The sequence below is a fragment of the Anomalospiza imberbis genome, chromosome Z, assembly GCF_031753505.1.
Source record: "Anomalospiza imberbis isolate Cuckoo-Finch-1a 21T00152 chromosome Z, ASM3175350v1, whole genome shotgun sequence".
Classification (NCBI taxonomy): Eukaryota; Metazoa; Chordata; class Aves; order Passeriformes; family Viduidae; genus Anomalospiza; species Anomalospiza imberbis.
Genome location: NC_089721.1, coordinates 22,524,631 through 22,548,467, shown reverse-complemented (window position 1 = coordinate 22,548,467; position 23,837 = coordinate 22,524,631). Strand labels below are relative to the sequence as shown.

The 23,837-nt window shown below is 36.4% G+C and overlaps 1 protein-coding gene across 4 annotated transcripts in view; it reads right to left on the bottom strand.

The window, feature by feature from the left end:
• AP3B1 (adaptor related protein complex 3 subunit beta 1) overlaps positions 1-23,837 on the bottom strand; it is a 154,190-nt gene that overhangs the window by 18,866 nt on the left and 111,487 nt on the right. For all 4 annotated transcript variants that reach the window (XR_010994344.1, XM_068176113.1, XM_068176110.1 and 1 more), the window contains exons 23-24: positions 11,794-12,025; positions 8,851-8,935 (exon numbers count right to left, since the gene is read on the bottom strand). Coding sequence is in view for 3 of the 4 variants with exons in the window: in XM_068176113.1 (XP_068032214.1) it covers positions 8,851-8,935; positions 11,794-12,025 (317 nt within the window). In the remaining variant the exon portion in view is untranslated. The remainder of the gene's footprint in view (positions 1-8,850; positions 8,936-11,793; positions 12,026-23,837) is intronic.

The window sequence follows — 23,837 nt, the reverse complement described above, 5'->3', positions numbered from 1 at the left end:
TCTACCTTATTAATTTGAAAGCTGTCTACCTTCTTACATTAGTAAAGCTGATCCATTTTATCCATTACTAATGTGGTAGGCATAGTCTTATGTTTCTGAAAATTTAACTTTTGCTCAGACCAATGTTTTTTTGTGATCTACAAAGCATCACACTCAATCTAAATTCTTGCAAAGGACAAATTATTGTGCATTTCACAAATCCTTTGAGAGAACTGTTACACATACTGTCATCAGCTACAGCTGTCCTAGAAATAGGGGTAAACATAGAAAAGATATAATTTCAGAAAAAAGGATGACATAGTCTGGGAAAAAAACACAAACAAGCCAAACAATAAATACAGTAGTAAAAGATAAATATTTTTGATAACTTCAGTTTTACAGTATTTGGTACATTTAAACAAAACCACACAGCATACTGGTAAATGTAAAAGCATACTGGAAAACTGCAGAACTTGAGGCCATTTTTTTAATGGCAGAGTTAAAAAATACTGTCACTAGAAACACAATACTATTAAATGCTACACACTTCTCCTTAAGAAATAAATATCATACAGTGACCTTCCTCTCCCTATCCATTAAATTCTCTAAGTTTCCAACTATTTTGTCTGAGACTTCTTCAAGGCTACATAAACTCAAGATACATTCACCCTGCTATGTTTCATTGACTAACTGTACCATAAGGGATTTGCCTAGCAATTCAGGATCAGTACATCCAGTCAGAATCTTTGTTAATGCTTTAAGGCCTGAGAAATTTGTAGAAAAGAACACTTTATTATTTTTCTGGTGTACCAAATAGCCAATATATATTGATTGGTGATATGCCCCAGATATCTTACTTAAATATAATGATACAATCATTAGAATGGAGAATACATTTCATCTATTAACATCCATGTTATTTAAACTAACCTAAAAGATGTACTACTGATATTTTGTAACTCTGCAACTTCAAAGTTCTGAAACAAGACAGACTGATGGAAAACTATAGCACTATAGATCAATAGTATAGAAAACATAAGTGTCTCCCTCCTAAAGATGTCACCTGGAAACAGAGAAGCATTTCACCATCCTACTCAAAATTCTAATACTTATCTGCAACTTCAAAGTTCTGAAACAAGACAGACTGATGGAAAACTATAGCACTATAGATCAATAATATAGAAAACATAAGTGTCTCCCTCCTAAACATGTCACCTGGAAACAGAAGCATTTCACCATCCTACTCAAAATTCTAATACTTATCGTAATTACCCATTTTGAAAAGGAAATGCTTAGGAAGTACATTCTTATTTTCTAGCTTCTGATGTGTTATAATTATTCTTATGAGTGCAGTCTCAAGTATGGGCTGTTCAAATAAAACTGGACATTTATGCTAACTTTTTTGAGAACTGCCATTTAGTAAACATACAGGGGAACAATCCCTTCAAACTTTCTAGTACTTCCTTTATTAAAAAAAATTTATTAAGTGCTGCTTTTAAAAGTTAACAAATTCAATTTTTTTTCCCTGTACTTCTTTTCCCCTCTGTACTACCTTAAATACCATCTTTCTCTAAAGTCATTATTATAATAAAAGAGCAGGGTTTGTTTGATTGTCTAGCCTGATTAAGTGCAGAGTAAAATAAGCAAGAAGTATTTTTTTCTTTAATTTTTCCTTTGAAAAGTGATTAAGAACTCAGTCATCTTAAGAGCTGATGGAAGGGTCTTTAATCATCTGCCTCATTAATTTTTTGCTATTCATACCTACTACTTGGACTGTAAGACTAACACTTTCAACAATACCTTCATTGACACTGTTCAACTGATTGTTCAACCAATGTTATGTTTCATATTTAAGCAAGAGGTACTCTATATAATTCAGCATGAAAGAGATAAACCATTTGGTGCACAATGATTTACATCCTACATTGACTGGAGGGATGCCATTTGTACATAAACTTGACTTATAACATCAATTATTAGATTGCTTTAATGCTTATAACAATATTTCCACAATAAGAAGGAATAAAAGCATGAGTACAGCTTGGGTTTTTTATGTCCGTAACTGCTCAAGAGGACCACTTGACACCTCTGCTGTTAACAAACACTCCACTTCCATTTCCTCTAGTGAATAAATAGCTAAAATATATTCTTTGATAAAACATGAACTCTTCATAGCCTACAAACAGAAATTCTGATTGCTAGCTGTTCTTCAAAACCACTTTGTTCATAATTTCACTTTAGTCAGCATCTGGGTTACTTTGCATTACTTTAATTCCAGTGTGCTTCAGTAAATTTATTTCTCAGCTACAGAAAATCATTGTTCCTTATAAGTTTTCTTTATCAGACACTTCACGGATTAAATATACAGCTTTTGTTTATTGATCTGCATCTCTTTTATTACATCTTTATATTAGAGAACTCACAATATCTAATTTAATAAAACTTACTTCATAATTTCATAGACCCACAATACGATTCAGAAGGGGCATTAGAAATCACCTGATTCTACCTCCTGCTTAAGCGAGGGTCACCTTAGCTCACTTTGCTCATGGCCTTGTTCATTTGAGCTCTGAGTATCTCCAAAGATGGAGATTTCATCAGATATCTAATGGAGAAATTTGAGAATAAAATCGAGGCTTGGAATACAACTACTTAACTTCCCCCTGTACCTAGTGAACTAAAATTCAGTGTATTTAACTTATTCATTTATATTTTCAAGACTATAAGTAATATAAATGATGCTTAAACAAAAAATTATATTAACTTTTAAAAATCTGCTGGACAACTGGTTCAAGCTGCACTGAAGCGCCTCTCAGGTGGTGTTGCTTTAACTTTCCTGAAAGATCAAGATGAAGCAGCTTACCAGAAAAAATACCCAAAGTTTCTCAGGCCAACAGAACGTGTTTTTTGATTTCAAAAATTAAAGACTGCATTTTCTGGTATTAGCATGTGCAGTTGGTAAGTTACAGCCTTAGAGGAACATGAATACTTAATGAGAAGTTCTTAAGAGTGAAGCTCTAAAAGGATCAAACAGTTGGGGATGTCTGACAACAGTACCTTTCCAACAGTAGCATGCAAAATCTCTTATGTATTTAATTGTGAATGTATGGGCAAATGATATTACACATCATTACTCTTACTGACTCCTTAAAAACTGCTAAACTGCACATATTCTGTTTTTAGAATACTAACATCACTTCATGACTCAATTGCAAGTATCACATGAATTTATCTTCTGATGCACACATCAAGATGAACAAATGAGAGACAAAGACAATAATGCTCCTGCATGAACAAAGGGAGACTTATTAGCTCCACAATAAGTGACACTGCAAGACTAACATTCAACCCTTCAGAAGATGCACAGTTTAAAGATTACTGTAGATGTCTGTAGATGGAGTGGGAGCAGCTACCAGTTGTCATTTGAATCCCTTGGCTATTCCCTCTCTTCTCTCAGTTTGGTTGTTTTTTTTTTTTAAAGAATTGGCTCTGAAGGGTTTCTGGTAAAGAAGTTCTCTACCACAAGAAGAGACTTGAGAACAGTGATGGCAAAATCTTCTTTAAAACTAAACTAAATAATACTAACACTTGTGAATGACTTCTTTTAAAATTCCGCAATAGCAGTGGTTAAATCTTAACTCCAAGGCTTTTAATAAATTAGTATTCTAATAAGACTGGGAATATTCTTCTTGCTCTTTATACTATCCATTTTTGTTTCATGCCCAGGAGCAGCTTGTCCCAGAACATATCTATCCCAAACCAGCTTACTGTTTTTGTCTTGTTTTCAGAAAAATCTCTGCACATGTTAAAAAAAAAAGAACATGAAAGGAAGAGCAACACTAAGAGAGAATTAATTTCCTGCAAAACAAAACACAGAATAGAGAAGTATAGGGGACTTGATTCCTAGTCTTGCTGAAGAAAGGAAAGGACTGCATCCTGCTTTTGCATGAGAAAAAGGCTGAAGTAAAAGAACAAATGAAAGCAGTTGTTCATGTCCAGCCTTGTTTTTTCCAGGTCAGTTGTCTTGGCATAATTGTGTTCTGGAATAGGGCCAACTGACTACTTTAGAGTAATGAAATAAAGGGAAGAGTACCAGATTGCTTGTCTTACATTTATAAGCAACTTGGTGATCTGCTGACAAAGCACTAGGGAAGGAAACAGCAAGAAAAAAGTGAAAATGCAAGTGACAGTGATGTGAAGACAATCCTGCATCTCTAACATTAGCTTTTAATATATTCCATAAGATATTCCACTACATAATTTTAATCAGATGCTTTTGTGGAAGCATCTATACCTGAATGTATGCTTGCACTTAACAGAAATACTGACTGCTATCCAACGAACCCTCTGCATTTACTTGCTTTGCAGGTAGAAGTTCTGCTTGAGAAGATTTCTACATCAACATGGAGTGAAATAAGTAAATTTCATGCTGCAAAAAATCACTTCCTTTGAAAATAAAATCCAGAGGAAAAGCTTCTAAAATAAGATGAAACCTGCAGAGAACAGACTGAACAAAGTTTTTAAATCTCAACCACAGAATTTACTTAATTTAAGAAATTGCTAGACTCCTTCTGCTACACCAAACTCTTCTGGAGTAATCAGCAAAATGTTTTCTTTATATAGTAAGGACAGATGAAACGAACAGACATACAAGAGTATGTATTCTGCTCATCAGAAGGAGAGGGTCCTTCTAATGACAGTGGGACATTAAGAAATGCCAATATAAAGTAACCAGTTTAAAACCTCAGTCACGTCATGCTATTTTCCAATTACCTAATTATTTTGAAAAAGAATGAGAGGCACAAAAGCTGTTGCTTTCATTCAATTTTTCTTTCTTCTTGGGAGCTCTGCTTGTGTTCTTTGCACTTAAACCTTGAGAAAACTAGGGAGAGAAAATGCAAAGTCAAAACTAGGGAGAGAGATGCATGGCATGGACACCCTTCCTACACCAAACAGTTTCAAAGAAAGCTAAACAACTCCCTGCGTACTTTTCAAAAGAACAGAAAAAAAGAAGAGAACCAGGCTCTCAATAAATTACTTTTATCTTTAAAGCTGTGGTTCTTTCATGGTTTTGGGAACAACTAAGATAATTTGGAAAGAGATGATGTAAAGAATAAGAAAGAAAAGGTAAAGACAAGTTTTCTTCTCCAGCTTTCAATGTTGCAAAAAGGACATCTCCTCTTCACCTTTAGTTATTCATCATAACTACAAGAAATTGAAGATTTGCCTACTGAGCTATCCAAACATGGACAGGAATTCATAATGCTAAGTACATATACAAAAAATAGAGTAAGGGCATGTATATGCTATAACTCTCTAACTCTCTGTCTCTATAACCTTCCTGTCTTTCATCTCAAGGGATTCAAATATTTTCATTCCAAGGATCCACAGACAAAATTCTGACATAGCAAAGCTCCCATATCTTTGTCCAGACATCTCAAAAAACTAGTAAGCTGAGAGAAAGACTTGAGAATATCTGAAAAGCGGAGACGTGCAAGACAATAAAGATAACACTAGTGGTAGGATTGTTGAAATGGTGAACACTAGGAGCTCAAGGATTCAACAAAAAGCACACTGATATGGAAATCTTTAAGATCTGCCATGGGAAAAAAAGGAAGTAATTCCACAGTCAACAGAGTATTGCAGCTAGTCTGTTATATCAAGAATCCATTCCAACCTCTTATCTGCTCAACTGATGCCTACCTGCTTAGCTAAGGCTCAGGTCTCTTACTTGGATGGTGAATATACTAAGCTTTAACCAGAATTCAACAAGATAGCAACGTACCTTGCATATGAGTTAGCCAATAACAAATTGCTTTAAATTCCTAAGCTGTGTATATCCTGCTTGCAAAATGAGAACAAAGTAACATGAAAACAAAAAGTAACATTCAAAAAGTCTTTTAAAAGGCTGAGTTCCTCCATTTATTCCTCTTTAACTTTCTGCTTGAGAGGCATTATCATGCAGAACGCCAGTGTGGTTGAAATAGCTGCCTCTGGAAGGAGTTGGCGTAAGAAAAATAACAATGAAGAGATATTCTCCTTACAAGTACATGCTGTGAACATCCTAATATGTATTCTAAATAAATGCATTAGGCACAGTTTTCAAGTTGAGGCATTCCACCCCACTTTAATTAGATGTGTGATCTTGGTAAGGTTTGTTAACCAAAAATAGTATTTGAGCAGGAGGTCTTTCAAAGCTCATTCCTTCAAACCTCCATATTGCAGTTTCTCCTCCATTGTCCTTGACTTGTACAAAAAATTCAGAAAAAGATCTAAATATTTTATGACTCGTGTTAGTTTTTTTCTTTATACAGTTTGTATTTATTGAACCACTAGTAAAACAGCACATCCCTTAGCAGAAGGGTAGTGTTTGCTATGCAAAACACACAGTCCATGATTGGCATCTAAGACCAATTGATCTACCCATTACCATTATGTCCCTACCCCCACAAGCTTTACTACAAAGCTATTGATTTAAACACTGCCGATCGGTTTCCATTTTCTGATTTTGGGCAGGCCAATTAAGAAAGTGAGTAATTGTGATTACACTGCTTCAGGATCAATTACATTTGATGCAAGATAAAGTGCTCCTCTTAGAACAACATAAAGAAAATTCTTATGATCAGGAACACTTTACTGCTGAACATGCTTCTATCAAAAATATAAAATAACTGATAACATCTTTCATAGAGTTATGTTAATAGGAAATACAAGAATATAGACACCTTTGTGTGCACATTATTTCAACTATGTTTTGACAAACTTCTAGAAGTCAATCCTTCTTTTGGATAAAAGCTTTTTGAAAAGTATGATAAGTTACAGAGCCTGCAGCTGAGTTCTTTGAAACATTGCTCCCAAAACATCACACTGCACAGTTTCTTCAGCGATACTGAAGATCAGTAGGATTTTGAACAAAGTAAGTTTTCAGTGTAAAATAGCAAGTTTAATGCAAATAACATTTTACCTATTTTTATACTATTTTCTAGGAACTAACGGCAAAGAAACAAGGCCCTATCAATTAGCAAAGGAACAAAGTAAGCAATTCCTATTCTTAATTTAATTTTAAACTTAGCTTGAGCGCTTTTGTCATTGGACTCACATTGTCTAAATCATTAAAATGAATACACCACTGAGGTCTGAGGCAAATCTATTTACAGTGATGTTACTCATAGTCTGGTTGGTGTTCAGGAATATTGATCTGTCTTGTTTGTCTAATAGGAAAATAATAAACAATTACTAAGCAATGTTGGAGAAAGTAATCAGTTTTTATATATCACTAATACAGCAGACCTCCCAAAACATAAAGGTGATGATCTGCATAAAATCAATGTGTTATGCTACATTGCTTATCCTCATCACTGCTACGTTTCTTAGCAATAAATGGTGTAAGTTAAAAATCAAATCATTGGTAGACTGAAATTACATACTTGAAAGAAAAATATCTGCTTTATTTAAAAAAGAATATTTCTGCCTGATAAACTATCAAGCAGATACTATTTTATAAAATTCAAAATATATTTAGATAAAGAGAGTCAAGGGTCTATGATTTTGAAGCAATTTGGAAACTACACTGCCTACAAGGGAACCTCCTTCCCAAACAAACACCAGGCAACAGTTCAAAGCGGTTTCCAAACTCCAGCAAAAAGCATACAGACCAGCTATAACAACATGACAACCATAAACTACATGCTGCAGAGATTTTGCTGGGAGTACAAATATGCGTAAACTGACTATGCAGGAGCATCTGTTGTACAGAAAAAAGTTTGAGAAATGGAAAGAAAAAATCCAACAGTAAGGTCTCCTTGCCCCTAGAATAAGAAATGCTATTTTAGCAGTGGTACTTTAGGAATCATTTGGGTACACCTCTATTATTAGGATTTTCATGCTATCTTCAATAACTTGTCAGTTGAACAAGCTGTGCTTAGTAGCAGTATGCTAAAATTGTTAGAGAAATTTTCAAAATGAAGAAGTATAGAACTTTCACGAAGGGCTTCCCTTAAACAGAAACGCAGCAATGTGAATGTCTATTCAACATCCTCTTTTTGTACTGAATATTGAAAGCTGTGTTTCTTGCAACAAAACATATAAAAATCCACTACTTCAAAATATGGAAAAAAATTAAATTGTGCAGATCTGTATAGTGCTTTTGCACAGTGTAAAAGACAACATAAATCTGAAAAACCCCTAAAAGAAGGTTCAAGTTTTCTCCCATCCATTTTTTTTCCCAATGTTGCAATTACCCCATTTTCAAATGCTAGTTTATAACAGAATTCTCACTGGGTGAATGGGTTCCCTGCTAGCCTAGGATGCAGAAAGAGGACCTTGCACGTGCCAATAATGAGCACAAAAATCATAAATCAGGCATATTAGACAAGATTTAGCTGGCCAGCCAGTTACCTGGTTTCATTCTCACTATTGATTTAAAAGACTCTACAGCATTTCTTTGTTGGGAAAATTTTGGGGCTGTTTTCAGGCAGTCATGTTACAACAACCACAAGCACCCATAATAAAGACTCAGGGTAGTAAAACAGCACACACCATGTGCCATTTTGCCTTGCTGTTTCTTACAAGGAAGAACACACACAAAACACTACAGCAGAATAGTCAGACATGACTGCTCCTTTCTAGATGGTGTTAAGAAGAATTCCTGTAAGAGTGGGACAAAAAAGTAAAGCTTCTAAAAGTAAAACTGGACACTAATAATGTGCTATTTCTCTAAAAGCAACCTGGATGTATATAGTGTTGTCAATTTTGTTTAATTCTTTGAATATTTAATAAAACAGCAAATCTGGTACCACCAAGTAGACTTCCAGTGAAAACTATTTTTCCCTTCAGGAGCAAAAAATTACTCTCCCCCTCCCAAGAACTTACCATAACTGGAAACTGGCTGTCTGGGTAGAATCACAGAAGTCAATACCCATTGTAGCAGTAATGGATCCTCCAGGCTCAAGGCACTCTGCATGAAGAGATTTTTAACAGATAAAATACACCTGCAAGTCAACAGAAGATGTCAGATGCAACCCCCCACATCACATAATTAAAATCCCCAAAAAGCTCTGTAAGAAAAAAATCCAACAGTTGTAGTTTTATTACAAATACGTATCACCCAAATGTCACACTTGCATGTTTAAGCATCCTGGATTCCCCCTCTCACACAGTTAATGCACGTGAAGTGTTGCCATTTCAGTTTTAGAGCTCTGTCAACAAAATAAGCTCTTGTATTAGAAAAGCAAGGAAAGGAAAATTATTTACAGAAAAAAAAATTGAAGTGACATCCTTTTAATTGTGCACAGATCCAGCACTGAGACTTCATTTTCAATAACACTAGTTTGCAGATTTAGTTAGTAAATTGCAAAATGCAACAAATAAAATCTACATTAATACACACCATAATGGAAAATAAGCTGAATTTAAACTTTATTTCATAATTACTGTGGTTTACTTGTGTCTCAATATTCTACTTGCATTAGTTGGAAGGGAGAAGAAGGATTATGAACACTAAATGGAAGATGAATTTGTGCTATACAAGCAGTGCAGACTGAGACACTCTTGGCAATGAAGGTATCAAGAGACATACTCATTCTTAGATTCTTGGCTAAATCACTACACTATTTCCCTAATGTTGTAGAGATAAAGCTTTTGTTAAAGGCTTTTCCTTGTAAGCTCTTTCTTTACATAAATAAAAACAAGTACTGAAGCAGACTTTGCCTTCTCAAGATTACAACAACACTTAAAAGAGAGGAATTCAAATAAAAAGGAATAGGCAGGCAGAAAAATGTCTGATTTCCAGATTATTCATAATGTACCTGATACTTTTCAGGAACTGAAAGTAGACAGCTGCTCCATGACAAAATGCAACAAAATTTAACTATTTCAAGATGAGGTTTGTAAAAATGCAGAAAACATGGAGTTAATGCTGCTGGCTAAAGTCTAAACTAACACTAGGAAGTGAATAGAAAAGAAAGTATTCCAAGGAGTCTGTTTAAAACTTTGAAAGATTAAAGACTCCAGCTCAAATTCAGAATTAACTTTACCAAAGTCTTTGAGCTTAATGTTTTCAAAGGGAGTTTCAAACACACTTAGGAACAAGGAAATGTTGTGCACAGGGACTTGGGTGAAATAATTTGAACCACTTCTACTGGAAGAATCAGGACAATTGCCAACAGTAATTTCAGTGACTGAGGCAAAACTAGACTTATATTCCAGCAGGAATACCGATCTATGCTGACACTTCTTCTGTCGGGTCTGCTACGTAAATTGTAGGATATGTTTACCAAATGCTGGAAACACTAAATATAGTAAGAACACGGTGTACAGGCTTAGTTCTACGCAAAATGACAATGAATACAGAAAATTTGCATTCAAACAAGAAAAAGAACATTTTGGGAAGAACTACAGAGCTTATTTTCTGCAGAAGAAACCAACAGCTTTTCAGGACAAATAACACAATGTCTTTTTTGGGGAAATAAATACCTTACAGGGTAGGATTGTTTTGTGAAGCTCAAGGAACCTGAAGTGGATAATTTATTAATTCCACTTTTTCCCCCCCATGTTTTTATGTGAGACAAGTGAATGCTACTGTTAATTGACTGCTATTGTGGGTACAATATCTCCTGATCTGATTTATAGTATTACTAGATTTCTACTTGTAAGCATTTGTGCTTTATTTCTTCAATTGTTTACAGGTAGGGATATAAAATAAAGCTCATGGGCAAAACTAACTTGACATTTCAATTCTGAGCCGGACTTATTTTGAGGAATAAGCAGCAAAATGTCCACTCAAAAAAAAACAACCCAAAACTAATAGAGTTCTAGCAGTAACTGCCTTGATCAAGTATGTATCATTACCAAGATGCAAAAAGTTATTATTATTAATTTTAACTCTGAAATAAACCATAGCACTGGACAACTGCTTTTGTAGCTATTTGGTTTAAATCTGTATAATCTTTTCAATGTTAAAAAAAAAATATTTCAATAGTTTAGAGCCATGTAATACATGGCTCTAAACATTTTAGCAACTTAAAACAAAGAATACTCTTTAGTTCACTGTTGTGCTTTAAGAACATGTTCCTGTATTCTTCTATCACGCAGAATAGAATAATGTAGCTCATTGAAGAAGAATTTGTATTATGAAACAGAGACACTTCTGCTCCTTCTGATTACACCACGATGTCCTAAAATAAAGAACTGCTGAGAAAAGAAAGCAGTTTGTGTACATAGGTATTACTCCTGAAAAAAACTTGCTGTAATCTGTGTTCTTTCTGAAGTGTTATACTCTTCTTCACAGAAATTTAGCAAAAAAACATCCTGATTAGAAAGGAGAAAGTAAAACAATTTAGATCAGGTCTGACTACACATTGCTTTTTATCTAATCTAAGCAGACACAATTTGTGGAACTATGGCAGACACAAGCTAAACTAAAACATACACTTCCACTCTACTGCCATAAGTTCACAAGGCAAAAATGACAATGCTCTGAGCCACCAATACAAATCATACATTTAGCTTCACTTAAAGCTTCTTCTTAAAGTAAGAAAATAATTGGAAATATAAAATCAAAACCTCCTTTTTAATAGAAGCCCATAATAGCCAGTCTAAAATAAGACAGTAAGAGAATCAAAGTTTGTAGGGATGCAGAAAGATTTGGTCCTAACAAGTCGGTAGTTAACGAGTGTCTGTATAGGTATGTATACCTACCCTCCCCGCCACAGACACATATATGAGTATACATGTAACTATGCAGAAGCACTTTCCTGTATTTGAAATTTTGCTGAAGATTAAGAGCCTGATTTTTTAAGCATAGCATATGGTTACCTATTGGATTAAACTCATGCATCCTAATGCCTGGAGGTAATTTCTTCTCTCCAATGTGAATATTCTCTATCTTCTGATCAGTTGTATTTGTTACTGTCACTTGCACAGGTACCATACGATCACCAAAAATGCCTGGCTGTCTTGAGAAGTGATAACAAGCTGCTAATCCTTTCCCACTCATTCGGTGAAGCAGTTCATGTGTTTTTGTTGGCACAGAGACTTGCATAGCGACCTGTTAAGTATAATACAATAGTTGGCAAATGCTGTAAGTCAAGAATAGTAAAAAATGACAATTGAATACTGCATTTTTCACTCAGTCAGAGCACCTGCTTTTGAGCTGGCATTTTGGTGAACAAGAAACATGTGAAATACATAAGCAAATTGCAGTAGTAGATATCAGATACAGAGCCTAAAACCATTTCTGGTGCTGAAAATACCTTTGTTGTATCTGTCTCACTTTCCACTATAAATCCATTTTCAATTTTTAGCTTTACAGTTAGCCATTAAATTACCACGTTTTTTAAGAGTTACAGTTAAATAGTTATGTTTTTTTCCAGAAAGAAACCTTCTGTGCATCAGAATTCAAGGGTATTCCCAAGCTCATTGTGTAAGGTGAAAGTATATTGAGAAATTGTCTTCTGCATCTCTTGTTAAAACCAAAAAAAATGTCTAACAATTACACTGGTGAAATAGTAAAAACATAGTTATATAGAGCAGAAACATGCTGACATTTTTAAATAGTCTTGCTGCTAGAAACAATAAGAAAAATCCCAAGGATGTTTCAGTCCATTCCATCCTGCAGAAATAGCATAAACAAAAAGAGATTCAGTTTGCAAACAAAATCCCAGATACTACTGACAAGGAAATAATGAGCTCAAAAGTAATGAGTATACAGAAATATGCAGACAAGTGAATTTTAATTCTTTACACAAGTTTTAAGGAAAGAACAGATTTACTTCAAATTATATTTATAAAATAATGACCTGCCACATGACCAAACTTACAACTAATACAAAATGGATGGAAAAAGTATAATTTGTATAGACCTTCACAGTCACTGAAAACTCAAAAATATCTTTAAATAGAAGTCTCAAACTTTCATAGATTAATTGTCTGCTTAGTTTTCTAGAAAGAACTGACAAGGTCAAACTCTGAAAAAAAATGCCTCAGTTGTCAAGAAATAATAAAGGAAATACCTTGAATAATGAATATTTTATCAGTACACAGAAAGAGACAATAACAGTAAGAGGTTATTAGCAGTCAAATTAGCATGCTATTTAAATCATTTTCAAATAATGAACAAAACCAAAGTTTTAAGATGGAATTTAAACCTCATTTTTAAGTTTAAGCTTAGCCTCTAGCTTTTAATATTCAATTCAATTTGAGCAGGACATGCATAATAGAAAATTTATTTCATGAAATACTTCTATTTTACATTAACAAGTTTAAGAACTATGTTTAATTCACGTTAACAAAAGCATTTTGAAGTACACTAGCTTCTCTTTGTTAACTTAGGACTGGCTTTATTAACAGTATTTATTAATAGGAATGAAAACATAAAAAGTAGTCAGAAGTCCATCATGTAGATATACAGAAACACAGAGCCACTGAGGTTGGAAAAGATATCTAAGTTCTGTGTCCAACTGTTTACCCAGCCATGCCACCTTCTGTAAACCGTGTTCCTAGGTGTCACACTCACGTGCTTTCTGAAGACTCCCAAGAATGGTGATTCCACCACTTCCCTGGCCAGCCCATTCCAATGCCTGATAATTCTTTCAGTGAAGAATTTTTTTCCTAATACCTAACCTAAACCTTCCCTGCCACAACAGGAGGCCATTTCCTCTTGTTCTACCATTTACCTGGGAGAAGAGGCCAACCCCCACCTGGCTACACCCTCCTTTCACACAGATGTAGAGTGATAAGGTCCCTCCTGAACTTCCTTTTCACGAGGATAAATACCCCCAGCTCCCTCAGCTCTTCCTCACCGGACTTGTGCTCCAGACCCTTCCACATCTCCACTGCTTTTCTGTGGACTCGCTCCAGCACCAGAATGATCTTCTTGTAGTGAGGAGCGCAAAACTGAACACAGGATTTTAGGTGTGGGCTCACCAGTGCCCAGTACAGGGGGACAATCCCTGCCCTGCTCCTGCTGGCCACACCATTGCTGATCCAGGCCAGGATGCCATTGGCCTTCTTGGCCACCTGGGCACACCCTGGCTCATGTTCAGCTGCTGTCACCAGCACCCCCAGGTCCTTTCCAGCCACTCTGCCCCAGCCTGTGGAGCTGCCTGGGGCTGTTGTGACCCAAGGACAGGACCCAGCACTGGGCCTTGTTGAACCTCACACCATTGGCCTCAGCCTTTTGGATCTCTGTCTTTTACAAACCTGTGCTGGCTGGGCCAGATGCCCTGGTTGTCCTACATGTGCTGCACGATGACACCCAGGATAAGCTGCTCTAAAATGCATACACATAGAGAAAAAAAACTCTCACTAGTTAAATTGTAACACTGATTCAAGTTTTACTGAATCCTTTCTGTAATTTTTAGAGATTTTAATCTATGCCAGTGCCTCCTTCAGCATTACTTCTTGTTTCAGTAATAAAAAGCTTGTGAGCCCATTCACTTTTATTTTCAACATCATACTATATGTAGCAGCAAAAACACACAGGACCATCAGAATAATGACAGTATGTTTAAGTCATCTTTCTTTGTGCAGAACATTAATTTTCACTTGCATTTAATGTGGCGCTACTAGAAATAAATAAAACATGTATGTTGAACAAAGCAATTTAATTCTGGAAAATTGGAGTTTTCAAGACCTCTACTTGCTAGCAAGGATTTTGAGCTGACAAAGGCTGATGTGACTGTAATGTGATGTATTTAACAATTGCATCAGTCTGGTAAACAGTTTTTTGTTTTAATTCTAAAATTTTTAATGCAGTTGTGATAAAACCCATGGGGCAGGTACCTGCAATCATTCTGGGGCTAAAATAAAACCACGCAGAGTTAACAGAACAAGAAGCATCTACTAACCAGGAGATAATCTCCTACAAATCTTACACAGCATATGTTTAAATAATAGAAGTCGTTTGTGTACTTTTGGATGGTTTATGAAAATAACCAATCAATTCTGCAGACACAACATTATTTCTAAAGGAAATCTATGTGACTCATGATGCCTGCAGATACACAGAGACAAACCACACATATTTTATCAGTTTATTACAGTAAGCAAATAAGCGTGGAATGAGAGTGCACATAACTGTCTACTTAACGCTTACTGAAACATTTATAAGAGCTGTTATCTCCCTAATAACAGACAGACAGTGTGCAATTTTAGAGAGGAGAAAAGCTTCATATTTTTTAACACTTCACTAAAAAGTAACTGAAGAGTGTAAAATGAAAAATACTCTGTGCAGTTAGCTGGTAATGGACCATATTATCAACTCAAGTTAGATTTATAGGATACAAACTAGTCACTAATAGTTATTTTATGACAGAGCGTGTCTGCTTTTTTGGATTTAGATTATTAAGATTAAACTTGCAAAACTTTTTTTTTATACAGCTGTTTCGAAAGAGTAAAAAAAATTAAAATACTGACTGCCCTCCCACCCCATTTTGACTGAAAGCAACCACACGTAAGGACTCCACACTGATACTGTATGGTTACACTATCTCGGTACCAGTCAGACTAGTCAAAAGTCTGACTGCATGTGCTGAAAGATAATTCATCACCCTAAAAGAACTGCAAGTATTTTTAAACTAGCTCTTGTATAAGAACAAGAGCATTAGGGTTTTGCCCCCTCTCCTTTAAACATAGGGAAAAAAGGGAAAAGTGTAAGATCACTGACAGTAGTAGTTGTGGCTTTCTTTATTACAACTGATCTAACTAGTTACAAACCACTGAATCCTCCCAATATGAACATGTTTCTTTTTGCCAACTCAGCAAGTCCTTCTTAATTAAGCTTACATTGATGCAAAAACCTATTTCCCCTAATTATTTAAAATAAAAAGCACAACATGGTTTATTAAACCTACTACTGAAAAGAGAGGTGGTCATACATTCCTGTCTGAAGTACCTTAGAGTCACAAAGAATCAAAATGGTTTGGGATGGGAGGGACCTTAAAGAAGCATTATTATTATTAATACTATTATTACTACAGACACAAAATTCTGTTTGTTTTCTTTTGTACTTGATCCTTAGTTTCAAAATCCTGCAATAATGAACATAGACTTATTCTTGATACTAGCTCATAAATGTATATATGTTTGGATAAAAGATGTATTATTGGAAAAAAATATTTGCTTCTAAGGATGATGAAAATTATAACACTATTCCTCTAATTTACATTCTGTTAAAGGAGTAGACTACAACATTTAATCTAAGTAATCCTCCTACTGGCAATATCCATGACATAATCCAAGAATTACCTATTGAGCTGTGAGAGCTATAACCTCTCTCACTCCCATAGTGAGGCTATGCTCCAGCAGCTCTGCAACACCTAAGAGGAGAATGGCTATCACACAGTCCAGCCACATTTACATGATCTTTCAACTGAAGCCATGAGAGCAACTTTACTATAATTTTCTAGTATTAGGAGAAAGATGGAAAACCAGAGAAACAATAGTCAACTACTCACAGGAAATATGATCTTTTGCTCAATTAACAGTTATATATTACTCACAGTCACCAGGAAATGTCTCCCTTATACAGCCCTTAGAAAAACAATTATTAATTCAAAAAAGATAAAATGCAAGTAAAGAATGTCAGCATCCTAGTCTGCATTATTTTAAGAGGCTGTTGGAAATCCCAACATTACAGCATACCTAAGTCACAATAATATGGATTGCCAAAGTAATGACAGAATTCCCATGACAGGGAGAAAGGAAGGCAAACAAGAAATTAAACTAGCTCCTATTTTGTACAATCTGAGAAAAGCAACTGGATACTGTCATTTAATTTGGCCTAATTTATCTAGACATACAGACACTCAAGGACATATTTTGAATTTTTGAAAACACTTTCCACCAAAGGTGCCTCTATAGCTGCTCTACATCTACCAAATACCTTCTAAAGCATACAACCTAACTCCCTTCTTTTTGCATTGTCACCAACTTTTAGGCTCCACACTTCTCTTAATTGTTAACATGTCAATGAGGCTAATTGAAAGTTACCATATTAATAATCGTATCTTTAAACCGTTACTGGATTCAGACAATTTCAGACATTATAAAACGAGTTCCCAAAATTCTTACTTGATTTTGATATTGATAGATTAATAGTTTTGTCTCCAAAACCTTGCAAGAAATATAAAAATCAAAAGAAATAAAACCCAAAACTGCTCAGACAGCTTCCACTGATTTTTAAATCACCCAGAGATGGATTTCAAACAAAAGACCACTTTCATTATGCTGCCCATAGTCTGCCTCTGTAAAGCTGCCAAAATTAATTGTTTCTCTGCCTTTTTTTTTTTTACTGTAATATTTGTATAGTCTTAAATCATCCTTTCAAGAAGAATCAAGTTTTCAAGGTAATCATAAAATGACTTGGGTTGGAAGGGATCATAAAGATCATCAAGTTCCAATGTGCCTGCCATGGGCAGATATACCTTTCACTAGGTCAGGCTGCTGAGAGCTCCATCCAACCTGGCCTTGAACATTTCCGGGAATGGGGTATTCACAACTGGAAACCTGTTCCAATGCCTCCACCCTCACAGAATGGAATTTCTTCCCAGTATCTAATATAAACCTGCCTTCTTTCAGTTTGAATCCATCCTCCTTGTCCTGTCACTGCATGCTCTTGTAAAATGTCCCTCTCTATCTTTCTTGTAGGCTCCCCTCAGGTACCAGAAGGTTGCAATTAAGTCACTCCAAAGCCTTCTCTTTTCCAGCCTTTCCTCATAGGAGAGGTGTTCCATCCCTCTGATCATCTTCTCAACCCTCATCATCTGTACTCCCTCCAGCAGGTCCATGTCCTCCCTGTGCTGGGACCCCAGAGCTGATGCAGCACTGCAGGTGGGGTCTCAGCAGAGCAGAGCAGAGGGGCAGAATTCCCTCCCTGGCCCTGCTGCCCACACTGCTCTGGATGCAGCCCAGGACACGTGTGGCTCTCAGGGCTGTGAGTGCCCACGGCTGGGTCAGGTCCAGCCTCTCATCCCCCAGCACCCCCAAGTCCTTTCTGGGCAGTGCTGCTGTGATCTGTCCATCCCCAGCCTGTGCTGGTACCAGGGTTGTTCTGACCCAGGTGCAGCACCTTGTACTTTGCCTTGGCAAACTACATGAGATTCCCATGGGATCTCCCAGAACTTGTCCATTTGCCTCTGGATGGCATCCTGTCCTTCAGGTGTGGCAACTGTACCACTTCACTTGGTGTCACCTGTGAATTTGCTGAGGCTGCATTTGATCCCTTTGTATATGTCATTAATGAAGATACCAAATAACACTGGTCCCTGAGTGACACCGCTTTATCAGTGATGTCCGTCAGGACTCTGAGATGCTGACCACCACTCTCTGGAATATGGCCATCCAAATACTTTCCTAACCATCTAACAGTCCACACATCAAATACATCTCTCCAATTAGACAGAGGGGGAGTCATTATAGGGAGAGCAGAACGGCAGGATGAAGGGGGCCCATAACCACAGGGAAATCCCACTTGTCCCCTTATCCCATTTCATGCCTGGATCCCATCTGATCTCCACACCCTACTTCACTGCAATCAATCTAACCTCTTATAATGGTACTTCCATTATCCCAGTCTCCTCTCCTTACCCCAGCTCCTCCCAGTTGTAGTGAACCATGTCAAAGGTTTTACTGAAGTCCAGAAAAATGGTATCTGTAACCTTCCCTTACCCACTGATGCAGTCACCCCATCATAGAAAGCCACTGGCTTGGTCACACAGGACCTGCCTTTCCTGCAGCCACGCAGCTACCTCAGCCAATTCCCTCAGGACTCGGGTGCATCTCCTTGGGTACATTCAGGTTCCTCAGGTGGTCACAAACCTCATTGTCTCTTACAGTGGGAAGGACTTGGCTCTCCCAGTCCTCATCTGTTATCCATCCAGTCAAGAGATGTGGGAAGAGTTTCCCATTGAAGACTAAGGCAAAAGTCGTTAAGTACCTCAGCCTTCTCTTTGTCTGTTGTTACCAGTTCTCCAGTTTTCCAGTGCTGTTTATCAGAGGGGGTACCCCTTCTTTGACCTTCTTTTTGTGGTTAATGTACCTGTAGAAGCCCTTCCCATTATTCTTTGTGTCACTTGCCAGGTTCAGTTCCAGTTTTGTCACCTCAGCCTTTCTCGTCCCCTCCCTACACGACTGTGCTTCGTCTCTAAACTCTTCCTAGGTTACGTGTCCTGGTTTCCATTGCCTGTGCATTTGCTTCTTTCCCTTAATTTTGACCAGCAAGTTCCTACTCAGCCATGCCAGTCTCTTGCCCACCTTGTCTGATTTCTTGCTCCTGGGGATTGTCAGCTCTCATGCTCTATGGAAGAGCTGCTTAAAGATCTGCCAGCTCTCTTCTACTCCCTTGTCCCTGATGGCAGTCTGTCAGGGGATCCCACTGACTAGGTTCCCAAAGGACTGGAAGTCTGCTTTCCTAATGTTCAAGAGCTGAACTTTTACTCCTTACCCAAGCCCTGTCCCTCATGCACACTTCACCAGTGCATGATCCCTGCAGCCCAGGCTGCCTTCCAGTTCTGGTGTCCCAGTTAGCTCGCTTGCACTGGTGACCAACAGATCCTGTAACACATTCCCTCTGGCAGGGCTGTCTGTCACCTGGCTCAGGAAGTTACCCTCCACCCATTCCAGGGGTCTCCTGGATTGCCACAGCTCTCCAAGCTACTTTCCCAACAGCTGCTGGGGTGGCTGAGATCCCCCTGCAGGATGCGACCCTCGGGCACAATGCCTCCTGTGCTGGAGCAGGAAGGTTTGGTCAATGGGCTCCCCTTGGTCAGGTGGCTGTAGCAGACCCCAGCCAAAGGTTCCCTTTGCTGCCTCGGTCTCTGACTCCTACCCATAGGCTTTCCACCTGCTCACAGATACAAGCTGTGAATCTAGAGATGAACAAAATATTCAGTAGTACTAAATTATCTATTTTCTAATACTTTTATACCCTTTAGATTTTTTCCTATGGTTTTCTTAAAATTGAATCAACTAGACAGAATTGCAGTTACTCTCTATCAATGGAAAGTATTGTTCTTTGAGCATAAATATGACTATATGATATATATGATATATCTATCTGATATGACTATATGACTATATGATATAAAGGAACAAGAATTGGGCCTTAACATGGAGTTCACAAACAGTAGAAAATTCTAGTAGTTTCATACCAGACTAATCAAGAATTTTCAAAACAGAGCGTTCACCTGTTCTATGTAACCAGGGGCCAGAGAGAAAGCTTGCATTTTGCATAAATAATAGAACCTAAATCTTTGTATTACAGTAACACCTGGTTTTATTTGAGATTTGGCATCTTTGCCTTTTTCTTCTGCTGAGCATAATGAATAACATGAATAATCAAATGAATATATTACTAAAATCTTTTAAAATGCCACATAAGAAAAAAATTTTTAGCAACAAAATGGGAATATTCTCATGATTAAGTCAAAGTTATTAAACAAGCATGAAGAAAAGACCTGAAGTGAGTCACATAATTTAGTGATTCCATTCTTCCACTGACCACTAAACTGTGAAATCTGAGAACCACACTTCAGGCTATGGTTTAGTGGTGGCCTTGGCAGTGCTAGGTTTGCAGCTGGACTCAGTGGTCTTTTTCAACCTAAATGTTTCCTTGATTCTAGGATTATCTAAAGCAGTTCAGGAGTTAGAAAAACAGAAAAAGGTGTCAGCCTCACCTTGCATCCTAATTATGAATTTGAAATAGTGGACATTGCTGAGAAGGATTAATAGAGATTTTGGCTTTGAGTCTAAATGACTTCAAGGAAGTTCCAACAAATGGATTCAAGTATATTATTTTGATTTTTGGCAAACAGCCAGCACTCTAAAGTGAAAACACACTGTACCCTACTGACCATAACATATAATCTTACAGTTAGATTTATATGAAAACAACTCCTGCAAATCGGTTCCTTTCAACAGAAGCATCTCGCTCAAATTTTTCCCCAGAAAAGGACATAATCTGTTTGGATAAGTGTATAATTTAATTGAAACACTTTTATACAGTATTACCCACAAGCCAAAGTGAATTCTGCCTTTAATTCACTATATTCAAAATCTAGTACAGGTGTTTATGAATGCCAAAATGTAAATTACATCTTTGCTACCTTCATACAACTATATTTGAATCTCGTTCACTACACTGCTGTTGAAGAATGCAACACATTATTCTGGCTTCTATCAGGATGATCCTAATGCACAGTAGACCACTCACAAGGACAAAAACCTGAAATAAGCACTGAACTAATTGCACACAGACATCTGTATCAGCACTTCTTCAATGCAGGAGAAGAATCTCTGTGTGTACCACACTACATCTCTTATACATGATATTGACATGCCAATTTTCTCCAAGTTTTATTTAATTATACACATAATATTTTAACGTAAACAAATCCATAGTCCTTAGACTGCAAAAAATTACAGCTGACCTGAAGCCATGATAACATAGTTTTTCTGTGTTTTGTTTTCCTTAAGCTTTGTTTTCCATCCTTAAAAAGCAAGAAAAAAAAATTCTTGCACTAGTTAGTAGTCTGTTAAGCAACAAAGAGGTTTATTTATAACTGATTATCTTCAGTTTATTTGTTTAAATTTAAAAGCACTATTTTTAAAGAAACAAAACTTGTGGTGTCAAATGACATATTCATCCTTCATAACGACATTTCTTTTCATGCTCGTAAGAAGAAACACAACTCAAATCTCACCCACACTGCTCAGAACAATGCAAGCAACACCAAGCACAGCATGCTGCCATCAAAAACATCACCCCATGGATGTCTCTAATGAAGGCTCCACTGTACAGACACAGACACTGAAAATAGGCAGTAGCTGTGGCCATGGTTAAGGCCTTTAACTATGTGGATGACTGATGGCAAATTAGGTAGGTAACTTTTTCTCATCTATTTTTACAATTATCTTGGTCCTACTAATGTCTACTGCTACTATTTGTCTAAGACTGCCACAGATTGTTAGCTCACTGATCATAAATGCAGCAGCAAGAAGACTGCGACAATAACCATTATTAAAACTCAGTCCATTTTAAAACATCTTTCAGGACACAAACTTATTTCATAGTAGTTCAAATTTATGATTCGTATAGCAAGCATACATTCTAATGGTGCTGGTGTTACAAAGGTCCTTCAGTATAAACAGTAGAATGATTTTTATATATTTTTTCATAAGACATTCTAAAGTCATAATAGTAAAGTTAAACCTACTTTTGCAGTCATGAACTCCTAAATTACACCATGCAACTGAAAGATATATTTTAGAATCCTTAAAAATGTACCTTTCCTCCATTCTTCTTCCATTTTCAAATAAAGAACATAGATGTCAGGGACTACAAACAACAACCAACACTTCCAACCATAAAAAGATGGAAATGTTTCTTAACCCAAGTGAACAAAAGTTAAAAATGAAAATTTTTATGAACCTCAAAGAAATCAATATGAATTATGAAGATTCTAGAACTACTTTTTAAAATCGTAATATGTCAAGGCCCTGTTCACCAAGCCATTAGGAGAAAAGCCCATAAAAATAAGGTGAAAGTCTGGATTAAAGCAAGCTTTCAAAAACTCATCTCTCTGATGACACAGTGTTTAATCATAGCGTTGTTCAACAGCCTTTTAAAGAGTCTTCTGTCTCTCCAATATCCTCTAGAGTCTGTGGCACAGGAGGGCAGAAAACATTTCCAAATTATTCTCATTTTAGAACACAATCGCACATTGTGTACCAACCTTTTTAAAAGCAACCTTCACATGTGTTTGGATGTGGGTGATGGAGGGTATCCCCTTCCTGCAAGAAGGGTATCCCCTTCCTGTTAACAAGAACTTCTAGATGACATTAAAAGCATCTGCATTGACATAATTTAAAAGATTCCAAGTCACCCCATTTTAACAAGTACAATGTCCTTGTATTTCACTTTGTAATGCTAGCCCACAAGTCATGTGGCAACATACTACTAGTGCACAACATGAAGAAATGGCTTATTACCAATAACATCTCTCCATTAGTTGAGCTAGTCCCAGGCTTAGCTTTTACTTTCAATGATCAAATACTTATTTTCTCAAAAAAGTTTTATTTTTAACATTTTTGGACAAAAATCTCAGTATTATAATTTGAATTCCAGGTGTTTCATGCCATGTCATGGTGATTCTTCAAGTAAAAGTGCAGCTGCAATCCTACATGCATCAATCAAAACCTGGTTATTTATTTTTTCAAGTATACCAAGCTAAAAAAAAAACCCAAAAATTTCAGTGATCAAGACATTTTGTTAGTTAAAAAGCATTTACTTCTATTTCCATCTATATTTAACAAGCAGAATTTCATTTCAAGGCTTATAGACTCTCTGAATATTTATATATATGTGGAATTGGAAAGAAATAATTTGAAATTATAAAGGACCCTATGGCTTTTGGAATCATCCCTCTCTACAAAAATCCGTAAGTATAATCAGTCATTTTAAAAAAACCCACAAACAATTTGTAGCTGTAGCTGAAGGAAGGAGGCTTCTGAAGAATTTTTGCCATAACAGCAGGAGTCTTTGAATACAGAGACTATGAGAAGTTGTATGTTTAATAATTTCTACGTAAAGCTCAAAATTTTCCTTCTTATTCTGATGTATAATCCTCAAAATACTCATCATAATCTCACAATGTTGTGCTGCAGATAGAAGGTAAGAAATCTTAACACTGGAAAACTCAGTTTTCTATGTTTATCAATTTTATGTATGATATGGGGAAAAATTGAAATATTATAACTTGCTGAACAGCAATTGCATAGATAGTTTAAAAAAAGAATTCTTTCTGCACACCTCAGAAAAGTAATGTATTAGGCATTCTTTACAGTTGTAAAGAAGCTCTATT